The 13,223-nt window shown below is 44.1% G+C and overlaps 1 protein-coding gene across 8 annotated transcripts in view; it reads left to right on the plus strand.

Moving 5' to 3' along the window:
• The window catches only part of Dnc (phosphodiesterase dunce), a 393,758-nt gene that overhangs the window by 130,647 nt on the left and 249,888 nt on the right, over window positions 1-13,223 (plus strand). For 2 of the 8 annotated variants that reach the window (XM_076444517.1, XM_076444528.1), the window contains one exon: window positions 12,775-12,828. The exons of the other annotated variants lie outside the window; for them this stretch is intronic. In XM_076444517.1, coding sequence (XP_076300632.1) covers window positions 12,775-12,828 — 54 coding nt within the window. The remainder of the gene's footprint in view (window positions 1-12,774; window positions 12,829-13,223) is intronic. 8 annotated transcript variants of the gene reach the window in all.

The raw sequence follows: 13,223 nt of genomic DNA on the forward strand, positions 1-13,223 counted from the left end.
CCGAGTGTCCAATTACATTTAGGATTACAGAGTCCTTCAGGACACCGAGAGTGGGGCTCTCTCGGGCTGCGAAGGAAGTATTAAACGAGATGGATATTTTACGCAATGAAACGCGAGGCGGCACGATAAGCGGGAACGTAAACATCATCCGAAGCGACTTTATTCCGCCCCCCGTAAACGAGGGAATGCGATTTACTTCCCCGTCTCGTCAACCCGGATAAATGGAAACGTGTCCGGGTCGTTAAAAATTTATCGAAGCCGCAGGTAGCAATTAATCCGACGGATTCGATTATCTTCGTATGCGAATTATTCCGTGAGATATCCCGCGAAAACATATTTCTACGTTTAGCATCCGTGAACAACTGCTACCTCGTCTGTACGAGGGGGCGTCCGCGAGCTTATAGCGAAGCACGGTCACGATTCCGCGATTTACTCTCGACTCTCATGCCTTCGTTTTATCTTCTTTCTCCACTCGCGCGATTTTTTTATTGAAAATGTAATTTATGGGGCACCTGTGTGCTCGCAGACAGGTCTCTTATATAATTCTTATATAAATGTACAATCTATAATTTTTAAAGAATTTTTCCATCCATTCAATTCAGCGCTGATCTTTAATAAAGCCTCGATTCAATTAGGATGAGGTATTTTTGTTCTATATCGTGGGCGGGGTAAAAGAAGAAGGGGTGGGGTGATCGGAATCCAATTTTTCGAAAGGTTAGTTATGGAATTCCGGGGCGACCGCGAGAGCAAAACCGATGATCGATCGTGTGAAGATAGCGGACATCGCGGTGTGTGCACATTATTAGTTTTATCCACGCGCCTGCAACTGCCTAGGAAATTGCGAATTCTAAGCGGGATCCCGCAGAACACGCCGGATCCGTGCAACCGCTATTAATAATGGGCTGGTGCTACGTGCATGTGTAATTTCATTTTAGCCCCGTGTCTCATGATTTCGCGCCATTATATCCGCGGCCCACCTCCCACTGTTTTTCTCTTGCTGCTCGGAGAGATTTCATATAGTGGAACACGTGTCCGCGGCTGGCCACATTCATAATTTTCAATTACCGTCCATTCAAAAACTTCTGTGCGTCCAAAAACTGTTGTCGACGCTTGCATAGAAATTTCTAACAACGTGGGCCCGGCATTGCCGCATCGTTTATTAGTTCTTTAATTTATTCAAGTATTTTCTGTTTATCCCCACTGCTTTCAGACTTATTCCCTTTACGTGGAAGTCGAATAATTGTTTGTTGAATATTTCGTTGCCCGTGAACAACTAGAGTTTGAGATTGTCGACTGGAAAAATAGCGAACGGCTCCAGTAGGATAGTAAACGTCGAGGTTACAAATGTAAAACACTCGTCGTATATCTCGAGGCTTTACAATGTCTGCGACAATAAAAATAGATGGTCTCCTTTTATGGGGCTATCCTACGTAATCACGGACTGATGCAAAGGTATCGGTCCAGAATGCAACGAGTCTTCGCCGAGCTGAAGACAAATGCATTGGTTAGCGTGTAACACCGGGAAATATGATCTCGCATTTATTCCGAGTATATGGGACGGAGCAATAAAAATTCGGACATATTTATAAGCCATAAACTATGATAGCTAACGGTAACCTAGTTCGCGAGACCAAGGAATATTCTTAAGAGGATGATTTGTGGACAATGCTGATGAGATGCTCTTATCAGTACGTTGGAAACATTTTATAATAAATTTCACTTCCGGCCGCGATTTTATTAAAGCGCCGCGCTTAAGATTTTAACGAGGGCTTTAATCATGTAAGATTTATTCGTTAAACAAATTGGGTTGGTAAATTTTTGGACGCGCTATAAATTTCCCGTAACTATACGCTGTCGAGCTTTATGAAATTTTTTGCCTGTTCTACAACACCCTCTCCGCGACGCAAGGTAAATTGTACTTTTAAATACGGGCCGAAGTAAATTCCGTTCTACCCAGCAGAACACTTCTCTCATCAGGAGCTCCTGTCATGTAAATATCCCCGTTTAATGCGGCCGGAAAATCTTTTTAAGTGTGTTTCATCCGTTTAAATAATTCCATTCGACATTCTCAAACATTGCTAAAGAACTGGCCGTTCTGTTAACGCTTAACGTTCTCCGGACGCGATTTAAAAAATTACTACACCGTTGGGAAAGTTGATATTTCATTAATGGATCACTAATCTCTTAAACATAGTGCGAAGAGGGACGTGGAAAAACTTCCAACTCTCTTAATAAAAATGAATTTCTCGTGAAAGGAATAGAAGCCATTCGGAGTACATTTTTTATCATTTACAAATTCTCTAGCATTCGCGATAAAAATTTATACAATGCTTTTACGTCGCTTCGTTTTCGAGTAAATCATCTTTGAAGTAAAGTACGCGCGCGAAAATGGCTGATCAGCGGTTCTCAACTCGTCGCAATTCTCTTTCGATACCGCAATTCGGACTCAATTTTAACCGGGGAATCCACCGACAGGTCGAAATTATCCTGCGACCCTTAGGTGCCGGAGAAATCACCCTTGGAGCGTTACGTGCTTACCAAACACCTCCGGGTAGAGAGAGAGAGAGAGAGAGAGAGATCAACACCCAATCGAGCAGGAATCGAGTCGGCAATAAAACTCGACCCAGTGGTCGTTCCTACCACCCCATCGTTTTCGTAACGAAACATCGGAGGCTACCCCTAAATTATAGGGGATGGTTGTCGATTGAGTTCGCGATCTAGAAGAGGAGAAATCGGTGGTGGGTCTTTCCGGAAAATGAGAGGCAGGTTTCGGCGATTGGTGAAAAATTTCAGTGGCGTTAGGGGTTGCACGGGGGTTGCAGGGTGCACGTACGAGCGGCGTTCACGCCGCGGTTAATGTTTATCACCTGACGTCACTCACCTCCGCCGGTTCAAGAGATGAAGAGGGTGGAAACGAGGGTCGCGGTTCCTTGGACGTGTCGGGTGAGGGTAGCTGGTAGCCATGGCGACGGGTGGTGGGGTAGTTTGGGGATCGATGCCGCAGTGGCGTAGCATCAGGTGGCCGGTGCCCCTTCTCTCTCTCTCTCTCTTTGTGTCGTCCCCTCCGCAGTGTCCAACAAGTGGGGCGCTGAGAGCGAGCCCTTCGCACGAACCTCGATACATCGAGACCTTCGGAGGGAAATGTTCTTCCTGTTTCGCGCACCGGTCCCCGGATAACCGGCTGCCAGGGGCGAGAGCCAGAGGCTAGCGGTTTCGAGACTGCGGTGATCGGAGCCAAGCCGACGCGACCATCTGATTCGACGATTTATAACTTGCTTTCGTGATGCGCGGCTCGCCCGATTTCAAATTGCTTTTCGCGGATACCGGTCCACGCTGATTGGCTTTCCGCCGGATCCGACGCTCTTCGGTTCATTAGCCGAGTTTCGACTGCGCCCCGATCTGCTATTCGCAATTTCGTCCGCTTCCATTTCTGTTATCAGAAATTGACCATCTTCAAATTGTCCTTCATTTTCTGAACAACAATCGTTGGATTGTCTAGCCTGGCTCATTTTAAAGCGCGGAGTCTTCGCTCTAAAATGCCTCAAACCATTTTGCAAACAGAATACTTTTTCATGTAAAAATCGACTGATACGCAAAAATGGTAAATTTTCAACATTTGAAAACTTTTAGAGAACTCGCAAAATTTTTCTCAAGGTTGAAATTACCAGGGGTTTGTAGATTGAAATAGTCGCTTTGCAACGAGACCAAAAAAGTTGATCTACGATTTTTCGTTACCGAGTTATCCCGCTTTGAATAAATGGTATGCAATTTTCCAGGCAATAGTTGGGTATGAATATTTTCATTGAAAATGTGATAACTCGGCAACAAAAAATCGTAGATCAATTTTGTTGGGCTCATTGTGAAGCTGAAAGCTTGGGCTTCGAATGCATATCGATTATCCGCTGGAAAAAATGTTTAGACTAAAACGGATAACGTTGCGTGGTGGTTCCAGTGTTAATTGGAAAGACTGTAATCGAGTTGGCCTAGCCGATGCGCGTGCGATTTCGTATTTTTATGACGCCGGAGTAAAGTGAATCACAGCGGCTGCGAGTGCTTTTCTAGCTGAATTAAAACGATTTCTTCCCTCTCGAGCGAGTCTTTGTCCGGTCGTTAGGTTTTTTCAGGTACGTGGAAACAAAGCGAGTAGAGGGATCATCGGCGTATCAGGGAATTGACTTTTCTGCTTGCGTCACGAGTTTCCTTATCAGTCTCGTTACCGTGAACCCGGCACCCTCTCTGGAAAGTGTTACAATCTGATCGATTATCTCCTCGAACGTGTAAGTTCTCACGTACCGAGTGCAGTCTCCGTGTCTTCGGTCCGACAGACTTCGAGATATATTTAGACTCAACTATATCCTCGAACATGTCGATAGAACTGCCAGCCGGCTACTATCTAGTTTCGCAGACGAGTCAATCCCAAGCTGGATCCCTTCGAAATACAAAATAAATCTTTCACAGAAACGGGAACGTTACGGTAATACGAAAATTCTACAGCGCGACGTTGCCTCCTCTCTTGATAAATTTCGAACAACTCTGCACACGGCATTTCACTTAGAAAAATGACAACAGAGTTATTATCACGGTCGTGCATTTGTCACGCCGCGGTTGGAATCTTGACTAATCCTGGCACCGCGAGAGAACCTCCAGGTTTCGGATTTCCCGAAAGACCGTGCCACCGCGAAGTTTACGACTAAATCATAGTTATGCGAGACACGGGACCCGGCGAAGAATTTGATAAAACACGGGACCACACGGTGCTCATTTTGATGCGGGCTTCTCGGACGAACACAGCCGAGGGGAAAGCCGAGATTTCCTGCGGGATTCGATACCTCGAACTTCGATATTACAAGCGAGACGGAGTGAATCCGCCCAGATCAGTTCCCTTTCGAATAAATTTCGGTATTTGAACTTGAACGCAATTCCGCAATGCTTTTACAATGTAGTTAGACATTTTTGCAGCATAAAAGATAGTTTTATTTTCCCAACAGCATCGTTGTAAAAATATGAATAAATCGGTTTTGTTGATTTACTGAAGGAACGCGTGTTTTGGAGAATTTTTACTATTTTGTATTTGCGTTTCCAGCCTGAATCGCGTAACGTTCGACGAAAATCTCTAACGGTTGTCGATCCAATAAAAAAACGGTTCACTTCCCCTTCCGTTTGGTACAATTTCGATTTCCATTTCGCGCGTGAATTTCGCAGGCGCCGTGTAATTCGCAATTTCCCGCAGAGTTTCCTGGAATTTAATAAAGCTTAGCCCAGAATTTTTCCGGCCTGCTTTCCGCCGCCGCGGAGAGCCTTTAATCTCGCGAAAGAAAATGCGATAGAAAGCCACGTTCGCATAATTACTTAATGGTGTGGAATTTTCCAGTTAATGGAGATCATGATACCCGATCGGCACGTTCAGATTTCACACCGAAGAGACGCCTGAGGCGTGCGCTGCTTCTTCTCTGGCGGACTAGTATCGAGGCAGTACTGTATTCCGTAAAAGCCGACTATATATTTCTTAATGCAAAATACAATTTCATTTAAAAATGACCGAAAAGGTAAGAATGGTCATTTTTAACATTTTGAAAGTTTGAACGTCTCTACGAAGTTCGAAAAATTTTTTCCGCGAATAAAATTACCGTAGATCCGTAGATTCAGGTCTCCGTTTTCCAACGAACCTAAAAAAAGTGATCTACGATTTTTTCTCGCCGAGTTATCTCATTTCGAACGAGGAGCGTGCAATTTTTCACCGAACGCTCGAGTGATTCTAATCCCGACGGCACACTTTTCATTCAAATTGATGTGAAGTGGCAGCAAAAAATCGTAGATCAGTTTTTCTAGTCTCGCTGCAAAGCGGAGACTTCAGCCTTCAATCACCTGTCAATTTCAGTTCGTAAAAAAAATGTTTAAACTTCACGGGGACCGTTGAATTCGCAAATTGTCGAGAAATAGCCATTTTCACGAGGAAGGGCGAAGCCGCTCGATTCTATCGTAATAATTGAATTCTCGAAAGCCCAGTAGGTCCGCGGATAAAAAAAATCGAAGCGGCTTTAATGAAACGTGACATCAATGCATGCTACGAAGTTTGTTATCGCGCAACGCTGAACAAAGGAACTCTGTGACCACGGGCACGATCGTTGATGGAAAACTATCGGGTTCCAGCCTGCGGTAATGTATTACATAGTTGAAGTTCCCCGGGAGAGTTCGTTTCCGAACAGTATCGTCACCCGTGATACGAGGGGGCAATTTAAAGCGTTGTTTTGTTTAGACGGTCCACTGCAACGTGACATCTTCGCGAAACTGCAGTTCGCTGCAACTTCTTTCATTGAAAAACCAAATTATACGCTGCTCCAATTTCGCAAGAAAAATTTGTACTCGGAATTTTCTGTGCTTATTCCTTCAACACCGAACCGACCGGGCCTTGAAAGTAACTGGGACATGTTCCCTTATGATACTAAAAATATCTAGACGGTCATTTCTATATTATTTCAATAATTATAAAATAAATAATTTCGAACCAGTCATTTCCCGTTCACTGTGAAATAAATCACCGTAGAAAGTCTGTAATTAGCAGGAGGTAATATTCTAATTTAAAATCGAACAAAGGGTACGAAGCCTCCAGACTAATTTCCGCGATATCGCGTATCGCCTTAATTAGTTTCCACAGCGAAACAGACCCGAAGTTTTTAATAACTCACAGCTTCGAACGCGGGACTGCGGAAAGCGAGGGGTAACGTTGCTGCAGGATTTTTCGCGTTTCCATAGCGTTCCGAGGCAGTAAACGAAACAAGAACCGAACAATGGGAGAACTGCAGTTTTCTGTCACACATTTCTTCATCGTTTGCTCTGTGCATTGCTACCAGCTGTTAACCTGTCCCGTACCAATTGCACCCTTTGTTTAATTCCGCGTGCCACGACTCCAATATTCATTTACCGGGCAAATGTTCTTTAGAAGCAAATTTTCGTCGGACAAACTGTTCACCGTTCCGAATGAAAATTTTGCACACATGTTTACGGGTGTTTGAAATACATGTAGAATTTTTTCGAGGCAAAAGGAATAAACATTCCACGAGTTAGATAGTTTTTACTTAACTCTGGGTTTTTCCCATGGCTGGCCGATTGTTTCTGCATTTACGTTAACAATGCTCCTCCCTATATCGTTAATCCATGGTCGTTAATCCTGTCGCTTTGATCCTCGCCGACCTCCATCTTCCTGCTTCCACGTTCTGCTCCTTCCAGCTTCCTTGTTCATTTTTTGTTGACCATCGACTTCCTCCTCCCTCCAGTTTACATCCTTCTACTCGTTCTCTCTCTCTCTCTCTTGGCTCTCTTTGATCGCCTCTGTGCAGTCACACAAACACACACACGCGCGTTCCTACACACGTATAATACAGAGCACACCCTTCGACGATGCAACGCGACGATGAAATGGTCGGCTGTACACGGAGAAAATAGTGTTCCAGGGTTCATCAGCCGTGGCTGATTGAGCTTGCTTGTTGGACACTCTTTTAAATCTCACACGAACGCGACCCCGTGTCCTGTGTGAGCGACGCTCGAAGAGCCGCTCGTTCCCGGTAATTAAGCTGTCTCGAACGCTAATATAATACTTCCCAGTGACGACTCCTGGAAAACATGCGCTTCCAAGGATATCCAGCCGAGTCCCTCTTCCGGTTTACTTTGATGTTCCCAGCCCTGGATAATTACACTTCCCTTTGTCACAACGTGGCTTCGTCTGTTATTGCGTTTTAATACTGAAGCAAATATGATTTTTCAACGGAGCGAATTGTTCAACCCTCCAAGTTCGATTTTCGTAAAGATCTTTTAAGGGTTGTAGTGAATTTCTGGGGTTAGAATGTTGTAGAATAGGCGACGGGGGTAGCTGTTTGCTAAACCCGCTTGGAGTTAGGGGTATGTCTGGGTTACGTTCATTAGGAGGATCTGTTGCTAGCCTTGTATGTTTGCCAGCGTATTCGACACTGCATCCAATTTGTTGACCAGGTTTAAACTGCCTTAGGTTAGGCGTGCACAGGTTGAGTATCGTCGGGCCAAGATTGTTGAGATGTTTGCGCATACGTGAAATGACACAAAGGCTCCATCCGGCCTGGTGGTTCTTCGGAAACACGTTTGAGAAAGTTTGCGCAACCCTAAAGCACAGAGAAAGGGGAACGCGTCGCGTCGATCAATTTCAAGCGAATTGTATTCAGTCTGTCAATAAGAATGGAGTCGTAAGAAGAGCCTTTGTAAAGTTTTCCGATTATTTCGCAGCTGTTTGCCTGAATCGTCGCGCGTCGGTCGGACGAGAAAGAACGACAACGATATCTTCGCGGCTTCCGCATAAATAGCGTCGGACAGAGAGACGTCCCGAAACAAAAGGGACGAAGGCACGCGCGCGAGACACGCCGATGGAAGAGGAAATCGTGTGTACGTCGTGCGTGCGTGTTTCAGCCCGTGTTTGAACTAGTTTGACGACATTGTTCTGGACACACCGAGTATACAGAGTGTGACGATGCCAGGCAAGTTCTATATACTCGGCGCAGTCACGTTGACAACGTAAAAGACGAGGAACGGGGGCGGAAAGTACTCCAAGTAAACCGTTCCCCCCCCCCCTTGTCTTGCTTAACACGTGCACACAGTATGATGTCGGTGCTGTGATACTTCATGCGATAAATTGATACCGGCTGCAGCCGTTACGTTAACGCTCCCATGGACACCGCTTGGTCCTCGGTGTGTCCACGGTGTCATTTGATTCCTTTCGAAATTTTTTCGCTTTGACCTGATCGATTCCCTATCCTTCCTTCTACTCTCTGTATTGGCCCATCGAGTTTCCTTCGGGCACACAGCCCCCGCTTTCAAACACTTTTGACACCGTTCTTTCCAGCCCATGGGAATTTTCATGGCCTGGTGGACAACCGCTGGACTGACGCGCTCTCGCTTCTGCTCGATAGCTCGCTCGTATTTTTATTAATATTCCTGTGCAGTCACGCAATTAGTTAAGTTAAACTTTCAGTCGGAGGACCAGAAATTTGACACTTTCCTCGATGTCGTATTATACGGTTGGACGACGAAGTGATAGTCTTTCAATCCTGGTGCGAGGAATCCAAGACCTGACTAATATGGCAGCGTTATTACCTGTTAAATGCGGATTCCTCGCACGAGAATTCATACTTTTATCATTTTTCCGTCGAATTGTGCAATATTACATTCAGAAAAATCGTAAATTTTTGATACAAATCTTATCAAACGCGAATTTTTAGATTTCCTATATTAAATAGCTTTGAGATGCATTTCAACGTGCTCTGCAGAATGCAGCGAATTTAAAAAAGGAGAATGGGGGAACGTTGATTAATTAGAATTCGAACATTGATTCCGTGGCTGAATCGACGACCCAGTTTCCATGCGGGATTCTTCGATCCCTCTTCGTTACTTTGACTGTTTGTCGTTCGAGTCGTGAGAGACCGCAGAATTGATTGAGCCTGCGAGGAGAGCGCAAAGTTAGAGACGATGCACAACCGGCGACAATAAATTCCGCGAGAATAGCGCTTGTACGCCGATGAAATAATCGCGAGGCAGAGAACCGCGTCTCACAGTGAACGCACCGTTGACGGGACGTTATTGCAAAACTGTACCGGTGCAGAACGGGATGGACGTCGACGGTGCACGCGTTCCCCCTTCCAGCCCCCCACCCCCCGCTGATATTAATTTCCACTTTGATACTGATAGCTCGGAACGGCTGCTCCGCCGTTTGCATTGTTTCGCTTCTTCGACGAGACGGTTCTGCAGGCGATTGTCGGCTCTATAAGCTGATCTTGCGTTATTGATTTACGCTCCGCGGTCGCTGGGTCCCCTCAGACCCATCTGTATTTGGCAGCATCTTTAAATTGCACTTGGAATTGCAATAACAAGTGTTTCGCAGCACTTTATCCTGGAATTTGTCAGTAGGTAATGCGGATCTTTATGCAAAATAATAATTGTCTGCATCGATTTCAAGAAATAGAAACCAAACCGAAAGTTATTACTTCCTTTAATGATTTTAATAGAGGAGAAATGTACTCTATTTTCCTATAAATGCATAAAGATCCGCAGTCTAGCAATTATATATAAGTTTGTGGCGATTAATGGCCGACATTACAGTGTAATTAGAGGCTTACAGGTATCTCGCATTGAGGAAACAAGTTTCCCAGTTGCCACAGGTAGCAACCGAATGAAACTATTTAGCCGAAGTTCCTCGAGGCGACGTTTAGGAAACCAGCCTTCAAGCTCGCTACGGCCGATCCGTTCATTTACCTGTCGGTGCTGCAGGCTAGAACGAAGTTGTTCCTAATGCGTAACGGGAAAATTACTGCATAGATACGGGTAATAATAGACAGAATTTCTGCGATTAAACTACTTGCTGCGATTCGATGGGAACCGGGTCGATTATTTCCAACCGTTCCTGGAAAATATCAAAACTAGGTCTACAATTATGCCCATAATTATGAAAGCGGTCGAAGTTATATATTTCTTGTTTCTCAACACTAAATGAATTCCGTATAATGTTGAAATGACAAGCAAAATTTCTTCAATCATACGATTGATAACAGTAAAAATCACTTAGACATGTTTAAAAGAGTAGATTGAATGTTCGACAGAGTTTGACTCTGTTTAACAAAGTTTGAAGTCGAGAGGAAAGTTCGAAAATGATCCTCTTCGCTTTTTCAACTGCGTACACAGGTAATCATTGCCATTTAAATTCTGAGGATGTTATTAAAACTTGGACATTGCAGTCCACGAATCAGCCATTTAATTTTCTGGTAAAATGTTTCGTCTTTCGACGTGAAAATAGTTTACAATTTCAAGTCATTTCAAATATGAACTCGGTAGAAAAATTCTGTTTCAGCAGATATTTCGATTCGAGAACGTGTAAAAAATTTCATGAGGAATTACGTTGATCCAGACGAATGTCTAGACAGGAGAAAAGGTTAAAAATTGTGGAATCTCGGCTCGGTATAATTCGGATCGTGAGTTCAACGCTTGAGTTTGCTCATGGGGCAAATTAATGCACCCTACGCCAGACGGTGATAAATAATCGAGGAAATCGTTGGATCTCTAATGATCGCTCTGCGAACGGGTTACATTAATAATCGGAATTACTCCAGCGGCTGGTTGGTGAAGTCTTGAACGCATGACTAATTAATTGCCGTCAGACTGCTCTGTTATCATTCGACGATTATTATGAAAAAGGCGACTCTCCGCGGACGAGGAATTTTATCAAAAATCCTGTTTTACAACCGATTAACAGAATGATTCGTCATATTGAAAAATGTCACAAACTTTTCCGAACACAGCAGACATTTTTCCAGAAAAACATCTGGTCTATTTTTTACAAGTGTGAGCGACAATTTGTTGATTTTCCGGATGGATCGCAATTGCCATGACTTGATAGCTGTATTTCACGCGGCTCCATTTTGCATCGCGATTAGAGACAAAAATGTCGATACTGTGCTAGAGAATTAGACAGGGTTTGTACGTAAACTTTCCTAACTGTAACCGAGTATAAAATATGCAGACGCATCGATCGACGTTTTCTGCAGCGGGTTCGCCTCCCACTAGAAAGAACATAGAAGCAACTTTTTCTTCCCTTTACACTTTCGTCCGTAAATCACCGGACACTTATTCTCCTTCGGCAAAATAGTAATTAAAGAATACAAGCTCGATATCATTGTTTAATTTCGATCGATGTTCCAGAAACGAAAATGCAACGAGCAGGTAAATCCAATTATAAATTCGGCATTGAAATGGACGCGCAAAACAAACAAAACCTTATTTAACTTTTACGCAACGTTGCCGACAATATTAAAACTTGTTAAATTCCGAAGAGCATTCGCTCGGGAATCGTGCTTCAGCATGCATGGGCAAATATACAGCAAAATAGTATTAAAATTCCCGTGGTTATATGAGCTCGCAGTTTGTCTGACCACACACTGACACATATCACTTTGTTTCTCTTCTTTCACTCCGAAAAATGTTCACGAATACCCGCGGAACAACCGTGTTTTTTAAGTTGAAAATTTCGAACAACTTTTCACTGACCGTACACTGGTTCTTGTTCCTTTGCAGCTTTTCTTCGGCAAGTTACACCATGGAATTTTCATGGATTGCAAAGAAAAGACAAAAATCAACGTGAAATTTTTGCGAAATATTTCGTATTCACTTTTCCAGGAGAATTTAAAACGTTTAATTAAGGTTTCCGAGAATCTCAGTAGTCCCGCGAATTCGTAGTTCTCCGCTCACGGTGTGTTTCTGAAAGTTCCGCAAACACGTTGAATTATTAACTTGAAAGGGAATGTCTGGGCTCGCCGCTACCCCCGCCGCCCCGGTGGAGAAGAAAAAAGAAAGCATTGTCGTGCACGAGTCATAAACTGCAGTTCTTTTCTGTAATATTAATAAAAGAAGGTGGTCGCCGGGGAACTTTACCCGGGGAAAAACAACAACGATGCCTTTTGAAGTAATTAACACGGCCAACGAGGTCTGGGGAAGAAGATTACTCGGCTTTTATGTAGGTTGCTTCACGCTGCACACCGTCGTCCACACCGTCTGAATATCTTTCAAGGCTTGTTCGTGGACCCGGTAGCAGGTGTACGAGGCTGGATGCAATTGCTTTTGCTCGTCATTTTAAAGCCGGAATAACCGTTCCGCCGGAGGAATGTTATTTCAACCGTATACACTTTGTCCCATTGTAATTCATACCGCAATTCCGTTTCGCTGCAGCGTCATAGGTGACCAATAATTTCGTCGTTTCTGTTCCAGGTGAGTCTGAATTCATTCCTCGGCCTCGTCAGCGTGGTCGTTACACCAGCGCTCGTAAGTCTTGTTGTTCATTTAACAAATTACCGTAACGTTGACAAAACTCCGATGCCGTTGTGCAAACGATTCTGTTGACATTTCCATTTAAATGTTAATCTGTATGCAGGGTCGAGCGAATTCGTTAGTGGATTTGTTATACGTTCCACTGCGAATGGGTTGAAATTAATTTTGCAGTTGCATAATTCTGCATAAATTGTCCGTCCTGATACGCAGACGACACCGACGGGCAGAGGGTTGAAATTTCTCGTTTATTCCGCGAGGGTGGTATCGATTTATCTCTCCCTGTAAAATCGACTGTTGGTAAAGCAGTGGAACACGCGAGGTGCTAGTAGAAACCTGCAACATCGATTGCAGGTCTCGATGTTATCTGCAGTTGGTGCTGGACTACTTTA

This window comes from Lasioglossum baleicum, chromosome 20, assembly GCF_051020765.1.
Source record: "Lasioglossum baleicum chromosome 20, iyLasBale1, whole genome shotgun sequence".
Taxonomy (NCBI): Eukaryota; Metazoa; Arthropoda; class Insecta; order Hymenoptera; family Halictidae; genus Lasioglossum; species Lasioglossum baleicum.